General features: G+C 34.4%; 1 protein-coding gene across 1 annotated transcript in view; it reads right to left on the reverse strand.

Moving 5' to 3' along the window:
- Nucleotides 1-1,780: 1,780 nt before the first annotated feature.
- Nucleotides 1,781-18,048, reverse strand: part of DPH6 (diphthamine biosynthesis 6) — a 204,033-nt gene continuing 187,765 nt past the window's right edge. The window contains exon 9 of the mRNA XM_040492226.1: nucleotides 1,781-2,089. Within this exon, the coding sequence (XP_040348160.1) occupies nucleotides 1,808-2,089 (282 nt within the window). The 3' untranslated portion in view covers nucleotides 1,781-1,807. The remainder of the gene's footprint in view (nucleotides 2,090-18,048) is intronic.

The raw sequence follows: 18,048 nt of genomic DNA on the forward strand, positions 1-18,048 counted from the left end.
GGTTTTTGACCTGAAAAAGACCAAAAAAAAAAAAAAAAAAAAAAAAGAAGAAGAAGAGAAAGAAAAAAAAGAAAGTAGTAAAGGAAACCTACACTGACAGATATCAAGTCAACACTTTCTTAATATAGTCCCATAAAACAGAATTCCTGGAAAAAATAACATCCTGCAGAATAAAATGTCAAGTTGAAGAAACACATCCCTTCCCTTATCATTGGATTTTAACAAGTGAACTGTGTGCATAGTTGGAGGAGGTAAACATATAGTAACATGTTTTCCCAATGATTTCAAAAGCTTTTACTTTTAAATACAGATTTGAAGCATGAAAGTGTACACTTCAGGTATACCTACATATATCATCTCCCTGAAACAGATAAATCATGTCACTATGTGACATGTATATAGGGCTAAAAAGATTATCAAAGAGAATCATCGAAATTTTGAAATTAAAATGCAGAGTTCAAAAGAATGTTGGATTATGTAAATTATCTGAACATACAGTTCCAAATTCCTGTCTTAGTTTATGTTGTCCCTAAACAGTCTAAAATATGAACTTGGCTGTAGGTAATTTCTTTGGGAGGTGAATCCTAGGAAACAGAGTGAAGGAGGCGTGGGGAATGAGAGAGGGAAAGAAAAACCAATAATGCTGTTGAGTTCACTGATGATCTGGGCAACTGAGGATCAATTCTCCTGGGCATTCTCTGAGGAGCTCTGTAGAAAGTGCCTTAAAATTGCTTATCTGAAGGATGTCAGCCTGGTGCCTTTATTCACAATACCCTGTTTCCCATTAGTTGAGGGCTGTTGCAGTGACTCCCTCACCCTTTCAGGCTTTCCTGGCGTAAGGGCTGAGTGAGGTCCGCTGGCTTCAGAGAAAGCCTCAGGGAAGAAGAATGGAGGAATGCACAGCTCATGCTTCTGGCAGAACACTGTCAGTGGGCCTAGGGCTGTTCGGTACTGCTGTAGTTAGGGTCAGAGGTGAGATGACAGCATGTGACAAGGGCATCAGACACCTGTACCTCAGATGCTAGGTCACCTACAAAAGCTTTCACTACATGACTTTGAATCAGCTCACAGGATGGAGATTAGTAAGACTCTTCATAAATTCAAAGTTTTTGCTTTCTAAAATTCATTATTATTCCTAAATTAAAAAAAAGCTGCAAACAATCTAATTTATAAAAATAATTTGTGTTCATGTAACCAATCCAATTTCCTTTCCAATTAACATTTCTGTGTGTGTGTGTGTGTGTGTGTGTGTGTGTGTGTGTGTACTTTCTGAAGAAATTAATGTTTAAACCAGGCAAAAGAATGCACTTGAAATTTAAAGAAAAAGAGGAAAGAGAAGAGGGCAATGATGCTAAAAAAGAGAAAGAAAGAGTATCACCTAAATAGGTGTTTATGACAACTAATTTTCACATTGTGTCAGCAGTACAAAATTATTTAAATGGAAAATAATGTAATTATTTTTTCACCTCAATAAAGAACAATCTGGTTTGGATTAATTGAACATTTTTCAAATGGTTGCTTCAGCATCACGAACAAACACATTGTCTTAATTGTATTTTTTTAAAAAGACCATATATCATAGTGGTTAAAACTGCTCAGGCCTTGAGGTCAGATACTTATGTCTGAATTCTCACTCTACAACTTACCAGCTGTGCAAAATGGTAACAGTGACATATTTAGTAATACATTCAGTAATTGGTACTTTAGAATTAAATCACATGACATCATATAATATGTATGGAGCCCTCAGAAAAGTGTCCAACTCAGAATAACTGCTCGGTAACATTGTTTATTATTATTGTTGTTGTTAATATTCTGCAAAAATTAGGTGGTAAAAAGTCATAAGGGCAAGTTCGTAATTATGTGTGTACTCATATATTGTTACAGTACAAAGTAATAAAGGAGAAAGAGCATGTAACTGAGTAAAATATAGACTCACTGTTTTGTAGAAGGTGACTCCATGATTTCCAATGGGAGGTGGAGTTTCACCTTGGTCTTCTTCCCCTGTTACAGTGAGGACATTGTCCTCATTACGGTTCACCTCACATGAACGGCTACCCATAAACAGCTTGTCTGAGGATTCCAAATGCTAAGAAAAAAGATTAGTGAGCAGAATAAGAAATGATGACTCAGGAAGCTTTTTAAAAAAGCTGAAATCGGATAGGTAAGTAGAATTTACATTTACTCAAGATAAAACTGAGAGGAAAAGCAAAAAGTTTACCCATTCATAGGAAAACGCGATTATCTGGGAATGGCAAGCAAGTTGATGTTGGTGACACCATGCGGTCTGTGAGCGGCGGAGAAGAACAGAAGAGCTACAACAATCGCACAAATCCTTGGTGTATCACAATCATACAAAGGAACAAAGGCGTTATACTACAGCAGTGTAGAGTTGGGTGGTGAAGTGCTTAAGAGAAAAGGAAAAATATATGGCTGCTAAAAGCATAAGAGACACAAAGAGAGCATCAATAAAAAAAAATCTTTAAAAATTTAAAAATTCCAGTAGGAGAAAAGGTTGATCATGCAGTATCAGGCCAGCATTAGAAACTCATGTGTCAGCACCATTAATAAATGAGTTCAATTAAATATATTAGTACATAAATGTTGTGTAAAGTAGGACAAAGTAATATAAATGAACAAACTTAAAGTACTGGGCATACTTGTAAGAAATGAAATTTGTGTTCAATCTGGATTAAATTTGTTCTTGCACATGGGTGTTATGGGTCTAAATTACTATAGTGATCTAATGGGCACCAAATATGATAGATAGCCATTCTTAATTCTTCAAAGTCCTCTAATTTTAAAAATGGAATAGAGAAGTGTACTAATTTGAGATTCTGTAATTTCAGCTCTAAAAGAAACATCAGCTTAAAAAATTTTTTTAATGTTTATTTTTGAAGGAGAAAGAGACAGAGAGAGAGAGAGAGAGAGTGTGTGTGTGTGTGTGTGTGTGAGAAGGGGTGGAGCAGAGAGGAGACACAGAATCCAAAGCAGGTTCCAGGCTCTGAGCTGTCAGCACAGACCCCAAAGCGTGGCTGGAAATAACAAACCATGAGATCGTGACCTCAGCTGAAGTAGGACACTTAACCGACTGAGCCACCCAGGTAACCCAAAACATCAGCTTTTAAAAGATGAAAACTAAGTTTATTTTAAAGAACAGACGACTGGGTTTCTAATAAAGTTTGGTTTAAAGTAGACACACGTAAAATATGTATGAAAGGTAAACTTGTGTATCACAATAGAAAATAAAGTACTTTTTCCTCTAGGTTTTCAAATTGGTTTCCAAGTGGTTTTTTAAACTGGGTTTCATGTCAAAATATACTTTTCTTATTATATGGGTTTTCATAATATGAACTTGAGAAAAAATGTTAAATGCTTTCCTAAAAAACTAACCAGTAAATTTTAGAGGAGTCAAAGATGATTAATTCATGCCCATCAGGTCTGTTTTTCTCAATAATATTAAATAGAGGTTCTGTAATTCATGGGTTGTCTGACTTCCTTCCTTTGGATACAGTCAAATGAAGAATGAGACTCAGCCTAGTATTCCTCCCACTCAGCTTTAACATTTGTCAATTCAAAGCTAATCTTTTCATCTGTACTTTCACCCACCTCTTTATCCTCACCGTGATTAGGTTGAAGGATCCCAGATATACCATTTCATCAGTATATACTTCAGTAAGTTAAGGCAGAAAACTCATTTTTTCTTTTTAAATACAACCACAATACAATTATCACACCTAAAAAAATAATTCTTTAATATCATCAACTATCTTGTCAATGATGGTTTATTGAACTTTGACAAACTATAGTTCGATGAACTATAACAAAGTGTAAGATATCTTAGCAGATAGTACAATAAATGGCTGAAGCAAAATCCACACACCTGATCTAAATATATGTCTTAGTAATTAATTGCCATATGAATTATTAACAGGTAAAATTCTTTTTTTTTTTTTTAATTTTTTTTCAACGTTTATTTATTTTTGGGACAGAGAGAGACAGAGCATGAACGGGGGAGGAGCAGAGAGAGAGGGAGACACAGAATCGGAAACAGGCTCCAGGCTCTGAGCCATCAGCCCAGAGCCTGATGTGGCGCTCGAACTCACGGACCGCGAGATCGTGACCTGGCTGAAGTCGGACGCTTAACCGACTGTGCCACCCAGGTGCCCCAACAGGTAAAATTCTTAAGTATCCAATGTTATTTAATTTAAAATCTCCACTAAGCAATAGAGAAGGATTTTGACTTTAAGATTCAGTAGTTGCCAATGAATTATCTCCCATGTGTTCACTTTTCTTTCTGTGAATAGTCAACGCTAACTTATATTAATATCTGCACACAGATAAAAAGAGATGATGCCCATAACACAACAGTGCATGAGGTCCTTTTAGTTATATTGCTGCCTTATTTTCTATTATATACTACCTCATATTCCAATAACTATTTTATCTATGGTGACAATGAATAGTAGGGCTCGACTGCTGTAAAAGATGGCTTTTAAATCAATCTTCCTCTGACAAATTTAAGGAGATGAATAATTCACCTCAACTTAATTCAACAAATATGTATGTATGTATGTATGCATGTATGTATTTAGAAGGAGCAGGAGAGAGGAGAAGAAGGACAGAGAGAGAGAATCTTAAGCAGGCTCTACTCAGAGTGGACCCTGATGCGGGGCTTTATCCCACAACCCTGGGATCACCACCTGAGCCGAAATCAAGAGAATGATACTCAACCGACTGAACCACCCAGGTGCCTCTCAACAAATATTTATTGAATGCCTAGTAAATGCCTCTGCAATATTATATATACTGTGACGTCTGCAGTCACCAAGAGAAAAGTGATCTCTCCTCTCATCTAGCTAATGATATAATTTAATAGGAAAACTGTAAAAATATGCCAAAGCAATAAATGCCCATGCGATCTATTTCTAACATTTAGAAAATATGATATTTAAAACAATACCTAGCAACATTTGTTTCTCATGTGGAAAATATAATTTTATTAAGAAAAAATTGAGGAGAGGTAGGAAGCTTTGCATATAGAAGGCTACTCAAAATTAATGGGACTAAACTGATTAATCTAGATTTTTTCCTGGATAAGGCACTCGTTACTTTCCATTTTTAATATCAGTTAGCTGTGTTTAGGGAGATGAAATAACTTATAATTAAACCTGAAGTAATCAAACAAGGTAAGTTTAAAACATCAAGTCTATGTTTTATTATTAGGTACCTTTCCTTTTCAGAAGTTTATGATTCAGAAAGGTACCTTTCCTTTTCAGAAGCATCTGATGATAAAGGGAAGCCAGGTTAGAAAGAAAAAGGAGTGGCGGGACATATACTAAGTTCAAAGAGAAAATATAACTGCCAATCCTAAATCCATTTAAAAAATGGTCTCTCTCTTAAAAACTGAGAACAAACTGATGGGGGGTGGGAGGGAAGGGAGGGTCGGTGATGGGTATTGAGGAGGGCACATTTTGGGATGAGCACTGCGTGTTGTATGGAAACCAATTTGACAATAAATTTCATATTTAAAAAAATTTAAAAAAATAAAAAATAAAAATAAAAATAAAAATAAAAATAAAAAATGATCTCTATTTTTAGAAAAATACTCGTTCCAAACTGAAAGCCCCATTATTTGCAATGGAATGGAAACTTAGCTTATAATTGACATGGGTCAAAAGTGTAAACCAGAAATTCAAAACATACATAAGTACTTGACCTAAATACAGAAAGTCTCTAGTTAAGTAAAGCTGTACATTGAAAGTTCTCAGAAGATTCAATTACTGTCCTTCATTCTTCTAGTAAATACAATTCAGGAGAGGCTTAAAAGGAAGTTTAGAAAAGATTCCCAAAGGATTTATATTCTCTCATTAAATATTCACTTATTTAAGGAAGTGAATGACCAAGTGATAGATATCAAACTGAATCAATAAAAAGAAGCAATTAAATAATATATGATATGATATTGTGTAAAATATTTTCCTACATGTGCACCATGGTCTACATTATAAACAAAATAAAAAATAGGTTACCAAAGCCCATCATTTTGTTCTGAACTTTAGTTATAAAAAATATAGAAAATTCACTATTTATGTATTATGTTACAGTTAAAGAATGTACAAAAATGTAAGCAGATAGCAGTTTCTATCTTATTTCAAACTGAACTTGAACTACTTTTGAACCTAATCCAGGGAAATCACTTTTAAAGCAGTGGAGGATCTTATTTTTTATTTATTTATTTATTTATTTATTTATTTATTTATTTATTTTTTATTTTTTTTTTCAACGTTTTATTATTTATTTTTGGGACAGAGAGAGACAGAGCATGAACGGGGGAGGGGCAGAGAGAGAGGGAGACACAGAATCGGAAACAGGCTCCAGGCTCCGAGCCATCAGCCCAGAGCCTGACGCGGGGCTCGAACTCACGGACCACGAGATCGTGACCTGGCTGAAGTCGGACGCTTAACCGACTGTGCCACCCAGGCGCCCCGGGAGGATCTTATTTTTAAAGGGACGTGAATCCTTACCCCTTGGTTACACTATTAGAAAAAAGATAGTAGAGATGTAATGTACAATATGATTACAGTGAACACTGCTGTACGTTATATAGGAAAGTTGTTAAGAAGTAAATCCTGGAGTACCTGGGTGGCTCAGTCAGTTAAGTGTCCTACTTTGGCTCAGGTCATGATCTTGCGGTTTGTGAGTTCGAGCCCTGCGTTGGGCTCTGTACTGACAGCTCAGAGCCTGGAGCCTACTTGGGATTCTGTGTCTCCTCCTGTCGCTGCCCCTCCCATGCTCATGCTCTGTCTCTCTCTCTCTCTGTCTCTCAATAATAAATAAACATTAAAAAAAAAAAAAGTAAGTCCTAAGAGTTCTCATCATAAGGAGAAAAAGTTTTCCCTTTCTTTTTTCTCTTCTTTTATTGTATCTATGAGAAGATGGATGTTATTGATGAATTTATTGTGGTGATTATTTTACTATATATGTGAATGAAACCATCATGCAGTACACCTTAAACTTATACTGTGATATATATCAAATACTTCTCAATAAAAGGTTTTATGTGTTTGAATTGGATCAACAATCCATGGACTTATACACATATATAAAAAGATCAACAGAGACTCAAATATGTAGCTGCAAAGTATCATAGTAGATAGTGTTTGCTCAATAAGGGTAGAACTTTTGATGTAATGTGGCACCCAATATACCACTAACATTCATTGTGAAAGTACTATCACTCAAATAACATAACAATGTGAACATTTTCTATGATTACAGTAGCCATTTTCTAATTAATAGATATTATTAAATACTAATATTATTTAATAATATTAGCACTATTAGATATTAGCTCATTTATAATATTTGAGACTGACCTGTTTTGGGGAGGTGTTGCATTATCATTAATTCTTCTTGAGACTTTCTTTTTCTATTCTGTCCACAACTATTTTACTGCTTCCAAGAACTTCAATTCCTAATTCCACCTTTAATATATTAAAAAGGTCAAATGTAACAATAAGAGCATTACACTGTTTTCTCAGAGAAATTTTGTATTTGCAGCAAATTGGGAAGTTCTTCCCAATTTTTACCTTGTTAAGTATAGATTGTATCCTTAGATTATAAACCATTAAGAGATTATAAAATATTATTGCCTAATTTTATCACACGAAAAAAGATAAATTTAGAAGCAAAAAATCTAGGGGCACCTGGGTGGCTCAATTGGTTAAGCATCTGACTTAAGGTCAGGTCATGAACTCATGGCTCGTGAGTTCAAGCCCGGTGACGGGCTCTCTACTGACAGCTCAGAGCCTGGAGCCTGCTTCAAATTCTGTCTCTGTCTCTGTCCCTCTCTCTCTCTCTCAAAATATAAATAAACATTAAAAAACAATTTAAAAAAGAAGTGAAAAATCTAGAATTCTTTCCTAACAAATCATTCTCCATGTTTCTTTCTGTCCTTTTTTCAGGCGCATAAATTTTAAACATCTATAATCATACCATAGGCATAATTGTATCTTTAAAATTGTGCATTTACAGCAAAGGAAACAACCAACAAAACTAAAAGGCAACCAATGGAATGGGAAAAGATATTAGCAAATGACATATCAGACAAAGGGCTAGTATCCAAAATCTATAAAGAGCTCACCAAACTCCACACCCGAAAAACAAATAATCCAGTGAAGAAATGGGCAGAAAACATGAATAGACACTTCTCTAAAGAAGACAGCCAGATGGCCAACAGGCACATGAAAAGATGCTCAACATCGCTCTTCATCAGGGAAATACAAATCAAAACCATACTCAGATATCACCTCATGCCAGTCAGAGTGGCCAAAATGAACAAATCAGGAGACTATAGATGCTGGCGAGGATGTGGAGAAACGGGAACCCTCTTGCACTGTTGGTGGGAATGCAAATTGGTGCAGCCACTCTGGAAAACAGTGTGGAGGTTCCTCAAAAAATTAAAAATAGACCTACCCTATGACCCAGCAATAGCACTGGTAGGAATTTACCCAAGGAAGACAGGAGTACTGACGCATAGGGGCACTTGTACCCCAACGTTTATAGCAGCACTCTCAACAATAGCCAAATTATGGAAAGAGCCTAAATGTCCAACAACTGATGAATGGATGAAGAAATTGTGGTTTATATACACAATGGAGTACTATGTGGCAATGAGAAAGAATGCAATATGGCCCTTTGTAGCAACGTGGATGGAACTGGAGAGTGTTATGCTAAGTGAAATAAGCCATACAGAGAAAGACAGATACCATATGTGTTCACTCTTATGTGGATCCTGAGAAACTTAACAGAAATCCATGGGGGAAGGGAAGGAAAAAAAAAAAAAGAGGTTAGAGTGGAAGACAGCCAAAGCATAAGAGACTCTTAAAAACTGAGAACAAACTGAGGGTTGATGGGGGGTGGGAGGGAGGGGAGGGTGGGTGATGGGTACTGAGGAGGGCACCTTTTGGGATGAGCACTGGGTGTTGTATGGAAACCAATTTGACAATAAACTTCATATATTGAAAATAAAATAAAATAAAATAAAATTGTGCATTTAATGGTATGCAATATGTAATTATCAATGTTGTATACCCTGTATAATAAATATTTTCAATGGATGTCTTCCATTGAGCTGGTGTACTATAATTTAACTATTGCCCTTAAAAAGAAAATGCAAGCATGTCCATATTTAAAATGCTTAGAAGAGTATCTGGTATATACAGTAAGTTCTGCATTAGTGTTGGCTTTCATTATTGTCATTATTATTATTGCTATCACTGCTATTGTTATTGTAATTGTTCTTAAGTTACTTAAAAAGTAAAACTTAAGAAGAATAAGTGAGATGTAAAAATATCCTAATTGGTTGGTACATATACAGTTGACCCTTGAACAATGAGGAGGATGCTGACCTCCCTGTGCAGTTGAAAATCTGCATATAACTTACTTTCCCTTTTTCCAAATTTTCATTTAAATTCCAGTTCGTTAACATATAGTGTAATATTAGTTTCAGGTGTAGAATTTAGTGATTCATCACTTACATACAACAACCAGTGCTCATCACAAGTGCCCTCCTTAATCCCCTTCACCTATTTCACCCATCCCCTACCCACCTCCTCTCTGGTAACCATCAGTTTGTTCTCTATAGTTAAGAGTATGTTTTTTGGTTTGCCTCTCTTCACCCCCCACCCCCCACCATGTTCATTTGTTTTTTAAATTCCACATATAAGTGAGATCATATGGTATTCGTGTTTCTCTGACTGGCTTATTTTGTGTATAGCTTTTGACTCCTTAAAAACTTACCTACTAAGAGCTCACTGTTGACTGGAAACTTTATGGATGACATAAACAGTCAGTTAACACACATTTAAATGTTATATTTATTATATAATGAATTATTACAATAAAGCAAGCTAGAGCAAAGAAAATGTTAAGAAAATCATAAGGAAGACTAAATACATTTACAGTATTGTATTAAAAAATGAATCTGTATATAACAGGCCCATGCAGTTCAAACCTGTGTTGTTCAAGGGTCACTTGTATATTCTTGGGAAATCCAAGAGAATTAACAACAAAGATACTAGAAATAATAAAATTTTTTTGAGTTAGTGCTATAAAGTCAATTTATAAAAAACCAGAAGCTTTATGCAAACAATAACTTGTTAGAAAACATAATGTAAGAAAACTATAATTATAGCTAATGTTTATTGAACATTTATTAAGCATCAGGCATACCTTATATTTATTTACTTAATCTTCGAAATTACCTTACATTCATCAAATCCAAGACAACATCCACTGTGAGACACATAATTTCAAAGATGTTAAAGTATGGAAAACATGGTTTATGATCTATAAAATTCAATATTATCATCCCTAATTTAAAGGGTAAACTGGGACAAGAGAGGTTAGAAAATTTGTTCAAGGTTGGTCAACATGAAAGTGAAAGTCAGCCTGGATCCCTTTCTCTTTCTGGGAATACATAAATAAAACTTTTTTCTAAATTAACCTTGTATCCAGAAACTTTACAAAACTTACTATTGATTCTAAGAATTTTGTAGATTTGTTTTACGTTTTCTATTTATACACTTATAATCTTCAAATAATAATAGGTTTATTTCTTCTTTTCCCTAACTTATACATTTATTTATTTTTCTTGCCTTCTCTACTGGTTGAACAGAAGTAATGATTTCAAGCATTTTTATCGTGTCTTTAAACTCAGATGAAAAGATTTCATCAACTCACACTGAAAGTAGGATGTTTGCTGCATCATTGGCAATGGTCCTATGCTTTTGTCTTTGTTATTTTGTTTATATGGTGAATTCATTGACTGATTTCCAGTTGTTAAGTCAGCCTTGCATTCCTGGAATAACCTAACTTGATTATTCATTTTATACATTACAGGTGCTATTTGATAATATTTTTTGAAGGATTTAAAAATCTATGTTCATGACTGTGATTGCTTTACTATTTTTTAAATTTCTTAATAAATTCCTTAATTACCAGATTTTGTTATTTCCAAGTATATTTAAAAAAATTAGAATCATGAATCTAACACAAATATAGATTGAACATATATCAAATATCTGTAAAGATTGATTTTACCCACTGAGTAAAGCTAGTCCAAGGAAATTAGAGAAGTTACACTAATGAAAGAACTCTAGAATAAGACAGGGATAAAATACAAAAATGGTTAATGTCCTGCAGGGCTCTGTTCTACTTCACAGAAAGCATTCACATCCCTGCTGAGCAAAAATCTACATGTCAATTAGCAACTTCACAGAGTCTAGGCCTTAATCAGTAAATTTTAAGTGAAATACAAGTCATCTCCTAGACAATGAAATATTCCTTGAGTGGGCTTAATAATACCCCAGGATAACACTGAAAGGATATGCAGTCATCCTTTCCAAACCATTGTAAACAGAAATGTCAGTTATACTTAACAGAATCTACATTGTAATAGCTAAATAACATTATAGTAACAAAATAATGAGTCTCCTCTGCTGTTTTTTTTGAAAAGTTTCTATAAAATTGGCAATTTTGCCCTTAAATTCTTGGTAAAACTTACAAGTGAACCCATTTAGACCTGGAAGTGTGTGAAGATCTTTAGTAATAAATTTATCTAATACAAAGGACTATTCAGATTTGCTGAATTATTTCTGGTGTCAGTTTTTTTTTTAAAGGAACATTTCCAATTCATCTAGGTTTTCAAGTTTATTAGCATGAAGTGGTTGGCAGTATCTTCTTTTTTCCTTTTAACATCTGAAAGAACCATAAGGATGTCTTCCTTTTAAGATTTCTGGTACTGTTCATAGTTGACCCTTGAACAACATGGAGGGTTAGAGACACCAAACCTTTGTGCAGTTGAAAATCCACATATAACTTTTGACTCCTTAAAAATGTAACTACTAATAGCCCACTGTTGACTAGAGGCCTTACAGATTACATCAACAGTCAGTCAAGTAACACATAATTTGGATGTTCTATGTATTATATACTATATTCTTACAATGAAGTAAAATAGTAAAGGAAATGTTAAGAAAATCACAAGGAAGAGAAAATATATTTACAGTAACGTCTTTATGGAAAAAAAATCCATGTTCAGGCAGACCTACGCAGTTCAAACCTATGTTGTTCAAGGATCAACTCTATTTGTGCCTTCACTTCAATCTCAGTGTTGCCAGGGATGAATTCAGTTTAGTCATTTCCAAGAATGAACTGTTGGCTTTGGTGATCTCTCTACTGTATGTTCACATTCTATTTAATTTCTTTTTAAACTTTATTATTTTTGTTTCTTTGGGTTAAATTGCTATTTTTTTATCTAACTTCTTATGATGATGGCTTAGCTCATTAATTTTCAGCCATCCTTCTTATATATGTCTACATCTATATAAATACCTATGTAGATATATATTTGAGGCTATAGATTACATTAGAAATACTGCTTTAATGTTATTTTATAATTTTGATATGTCAAATTTTTCATTGGCAATTTGTTCAAGAAATTATTAATTTCCCTTGGGATTTATTCTGTGTATCATGGATTACTTAGAAATTTGTTTAATTTCCACATATATGAATATTTTCAATCTATCTTTTTAAAATTATAATTAAAAACTTGCAACATAAAATTTACCATCTTAACCATTTTCAAATGTACAGTACAGCCATGTTAACTATATACATATTGTGCGACAGATCTCTAGAATTTTTCATCTTGTAAAACTGATAGTATATACTCACTGAACAAATATTCAGTTCTCCCTCCCCCTAGCTCCTGGCAACCAATATTATACTTTCTGTTTCTAAGAGTTTGAGCACTTTAGATATTTCAGATAAGTAGAATCATGAAGCAATTGTCTTTTTTTATGATGGGCTTATTTTACATAGCATAATAATCTAAAGGTTTGCCCATGATGTTGCATATGACAGGATTTCCTTCTTTTTTAAGACCGAATAATAGTCCACTGTATGTATATACCACTTTTCATTATCCATTCATTTCTTAGTGAATATTTAGGTTGTTGCCACATATCAACTCTTGTGAATAATGCTACAATGAGTGTGATAGTACTCTTTAAGACCTTAATTTCAATTCTTTTGGATAAACACCCAGAAGGATTTCTGGGTCATGTTCTATTTTTAATTTTTTGAGTAATCTCTGTATTGTTTTTCTATAATGGCTGCACCATCACATTCTTACGGAAAGTGCATAAGTGTTTCCATTTCTCCACATCCTCACTACCATTTGGTATTTCTCCTCCTCCTTCTCCTCCTCCTTATTCTTCTCCTCCTTATCTACCTTTCCCTTATTCTCTTTCTCTTCTTTCTTTTAAAATTTTTTTTTAAAAAGTTAATTTATTTTTGAGACAGAGAGAGAAAGTGCAAGCAGGGGGTGGTCAGAGAGAGAGGGAGACACTGAATCCAAAGCCCAAACTCTGAACTGTCAGCACAGAGACTGATGTGGGGCTCGAACCACAAACTGCGAGATCATGACCTGAGCTGAAGTCTGACACTTAACCGACTGACTGAGCCACCCAGGCACCCCTCTTCTTTTTTTGATAGTGCAACCCTACTGAATGAGGAGATATATCACTGTGGTTTTTATTTGCATATCCCTAATAATTAGTGATGCTAAACATTTTTTTAAACAGCTGTTGGCCATTTGTCTACCTTCGTTGGAGAGAGTATATTCAAGTCCTTTGCTATTTTTAATTGGATTATTTTTGTCATTGAGTTAGAGTATTTTATATATCCTGTATAATAATGTGTGTGTGTTTTCAATGTTAATGTATCCATTTTGAGAGAGAGCATGAGCAGCAGAGAGGCAGAGAGAGAGTGGGGGAGACAGAATCCTAAGCAGGCTCCACACTGAGGTGAGATCTGGGATGAAATCAAGAGTTGGACGCTCAACTGATTGTGCCACCCAGGCATCCCACTAATATGATTTGCAGATGTTTTCTTCCATTGTATAAGTTGCCTTTTCACTGTGTTGTTGATTGATTTATTTTCTGTGCATAAAAGTTTTTAAGTTGGATGTAGTCCATTTGTCTATTCTTGCTTTTGTGTTCTGTGTTTTTGGAGTCATATCCAAGACATCACTGTCAAATCCAGTATCATGAAGATTTTCTCCTATGTTTTTTTAGGAGTTTTATAGTTTCAGGTCTTATGTTTAGGTCATTAATCCATTTTGAATTAATTTTTATAAATAGTGCAAGGGAAGAGCCCAAATTTGTTCTCTTGTTTATGGATTTCCAGTTTTCTCAACACCGTTTGTTGAAAATGGCATTCTTTCCCTATTGTGTAGCCTTGGTACTCTTGTTGAAGGCATTTGACCATATACAAGAGGGTGTATTTCTGGGTTCTCTATTCTTTATGTTGGTACCATACTGTTTTAACTACTGTAACTTTGTAATATTTTTTAAAATTAGAAAGTATAAAGCATTGTTATTTTTTCAAGATTACTGGGCTATTTGGGGTCCTTTGAGAGTGTATATGAATTTTAGGCTGGTCTTTTCTATTTCTGCAAAATAACAATTAAAAAAAGCAATTGGGATTTTGATAGGGATTGCATTAAATTTTTGGATTATTCTGGGTAGTATGGATAATTTGACAATAATAAGTCTTCCAACCTACAAACATGGAACCTCTTACTGTTTGTCTTCTTTAATTTTTTTCAGCATTTTTTTGTTGTGGTTTTTACTGTATAAGCTATTCATCTTCTTGGCTAAGTTTATACCTAAGAATTTTATTATTTTTGAGGCAATTGTGAACAGGAATATTTTCTTTATTTCCTTTACAGATTGTTTTTAGTGTATAGAAATGCAACTGGTTTCGTGCATTGCAACTAGTTTCGTATCTTGCAACTTTGCTGAATTCACTTATTAAGTTCTAACAATTTTTTGAATGTTTGTTTATTTTTGAGAGAGAGATATACAGAGAGAGAGAGAAAAAGAGAGAGAGGCAAAGAGAGAGGGAGACACAGAATCCAAAGCAGGCTCCAGGCTCTGAGCCATCAGCACAGGCCCCAACGTGGGCCTTGAACTCACAAACCGTAAGATCATGACCTGAGCTGAAGTCAGATGCTTAACCAACTAAGCCACCCAGGCACGCCTCTAACAATTTTTTTTGAAAGAAATCCTTCCTTAAGGTTTTCTACATGTAAGAACATAGCATCTGCCAACAGAGAAAATTTTACTTCTTCCTTTTTGATTTGGATGCCTTTTATTTCTTTTTCTTATCTAATTGTTCTGTTTAGGGCTTTTAGTACTGTTGGATAGAAATGGTGAGAAAGGAATCCTTGCCTTGTTCCTAATCTTAGAGGGAAAGTTTGTTTTTTTACCTTTGAGAATAATGATAGCTATGGGCTTTCATTTATGATTTTTATTCTGTTGAGGTAATTTCCTTATAATTTTAGTTTTCTGAGTGTTTCCATCATGAAAGTGTGTTGAATTGTGTCAAATGCTTTTGCTCTATCAATTGAGATAGGTAGTTACTGCCCTTTACTAAAGTGATATATTGTTTGATTTTCATACCCTGAACCATCTTCATATTAAATGAATAAATCTCACTTGGTCTTGGTATATAACAGTTTTAATGTATTGTTGAGTTTAGTTTGCTTATATTTTGTTGAGGATTTTTGTGTCAACATTCATCAGGGATATTGGGCTGTACTTTTCTTGTATTATCTTTGCCTGATTTGGTATCAGGGTAATACCAGCTTCATAAAATGAGTTTGAAAGTATCCCCTCCTCTTCACTTTCTTGGAAGAGTTTAAGAATTCCTGTTAATTCTTCTTTAAAAGTTTCATAGAATTTTTCAGTGAAGTCATCTGGTTCTGGGTTTTTCTTTGTTGGGAAGTTTTGATTACTAATTTCATCTCCTTACTAGTAACAGTTATTCTCAGATTTAAAATTCTTCATGATTTAGTCTTGGTAGGTTGTATATTTCTAGAGCTTTATCCATTTCTTGTAGGTTATCCAATTTGTTGGCATATAATTGTTATAGTAGTAGTCTCTTATCCTGTTTATTTCTGTTACACCAATTGCAATGTTTCCTCTATTATATTTTATTTTTGTTGAGTCTTCTACTTTTCTTAGTCTAGCTAAAGTTTGTCAATTTTGTTGATATTTAAAAAAAAACTGTTTCATTTTTTTCCTATTGTTTATTCTCTTTTATTCCTGTTTTAATCTTTATTATTTCCTTTCCTCTGCTAGCTTTCTATTTAGTGTGTTCTTTTTCTAGTTCCCTGAAATGTAAAGTTACATTGTAGATCTGAGATCTTTGCTTTTTTTTTTTTTTTAATTTTTAAGAATTTTATTTACTTTGAGAGAGAGAGAAAGCACAAGTGGGGAGGGACAGAGAGAGTGTGATAGAGAGAGAATCCCAAGCAGGCTCTGCACTGTCAGCGTGGAAACTGATGCAGGGCTTGAACCCACAAACTGTGAGATCCTGACCTGAGCCAAAGTTAGTTGCTTAACTGACTGAGCCACCCAGGAGTCACCCCCCTGCCCCCACACCTTGCTTTTGTTTTTAATGTATGTGTTCACTGCTATAACTTTACCTTTTGGTGCTGCTTTTGCTGTATCTCCTAAGTTTTGGTTTTTTTTTTTTTTTTTCTTTTTTTCTTTTAGAGAGATAGTGCTGAGTGGTGGGGCGGGGCAGAGGGACAGTCTTAAGCAGGCTCCACTCTCAGCATGGAGCTCAGTGTGGGGCTTGATCCCATGACCCTGGGATCATGACCTGACTTAAAATCAAGAGTCGGATGCTCAACAGACTAGCCACCCAGGTGCCCCTGTTATTATTTTTTTTCTTAAGATATTTTCTAATTTCTTATGACTTTTTTCTTTGACCTATTGATTGTTCAAGAACGTATTTTTTTTTAATGTTTATTTATTTTTGAGAGAGAGAGAGAGAGAGAGACAGAGTATGAGCAGGGAAAGGTCAGAGAGAGGGACACAGAATCCAAAGCAGGCTCCAGGCTCTGAGGTGGCAGCACAGAGTCTGATATGGGGCTTGAACCCACGTTTGGAGAGATCATGACCTGAGCCAAAGTCAGCTGCTTAACCAACTGAGCCACCCAGGCACCCCAAGAATGTATTTTTAAATTTTAGTAGCTTTGTAAATTTTCCATTTTCCTTTTGCTATTGACTTCTAGCTTCATTTCATTGTAATTGGAAAAGATACTTGATAGGATTTAAATCTTAAATTTGTGAAGATTTGTTTTGTGGCCTCACGAATGATCTATCCTGTAGAATGTTTCTTGTGTGCTTAAGAATGTATATACTGCTATTATTGGGTGGAGTGCTATTTTTACGTCTATTAGGTCCAATTAGTCTATACTATTGTTCAAGTCCTCTGTTTCTTTACTGATCTTTGAATTGGTTGATCTATATATTATTGAAGAAGAAATATCAAAATCTTTAGTATTATTGTGTCAATATTTGTTGTGTATATTTGGGTGCTCTGCTGTTAGGTGCATATTTATTTATTGTTATACCTTCCTTACGAATTGACTTTTTTTTTTTTTATCATTATAATGTCCTTGTCTCTTGTGACAATTTTTGACTTGAAGTCTATTTATCTGATATATGTATGGCAACTCTTGCTCTGTTTTGATTACCATTTTCATGGAATATCTTTTTCTATCCTTTTGTGTCCAGTTTATGTACGTCCTTATGTCTAAAATGTGTCTCCTATAGATAGCATATAGTATAGCTTATTTTTTTTTATCCATTCAGCCACTCTGTCTTTGATTGAAGGAGTTTAACTTATTTACATTTAAAGTAATTACTGATAGAGTAGAATTTACTACTGTCATTTTGTTCATTGTTTTCTTCATGTCCTGTAGTTATTTTGTCATTCCTCTCTTGCAGCTGTCCTTGGTGTGTTTTGCAGGTTTGTTTCTTGTTTGTTTGTTTGTTTGTTTTGTAGTGGCATGCTTTGATTGCTTTCTTACTTTCTTTTCTGCATTTTCCATAGGTATTTTCTTTGTGGTTACTATGGGAATTACAGGAAACAGATATCTTACAGTTATAATAATCTATT

The sequence above is a fragment of the Herpailurus yagouaroundi genome, unplaced genomic scaffold (genome assembly GCF_014898765.1).
Source record: "Herpailurus yagouaroundi ecotype Mexico unplaced genomic scaffold, PumYag 184, whole genome shotgun sequence".
In the NCBI taxonomy this organism is placed as follows: Eukaryota; Metazoa; Chordata; class Mammalia; order Carnivora; family Felidae; genus Herpailurus; species Herpailurus yagouaroundi.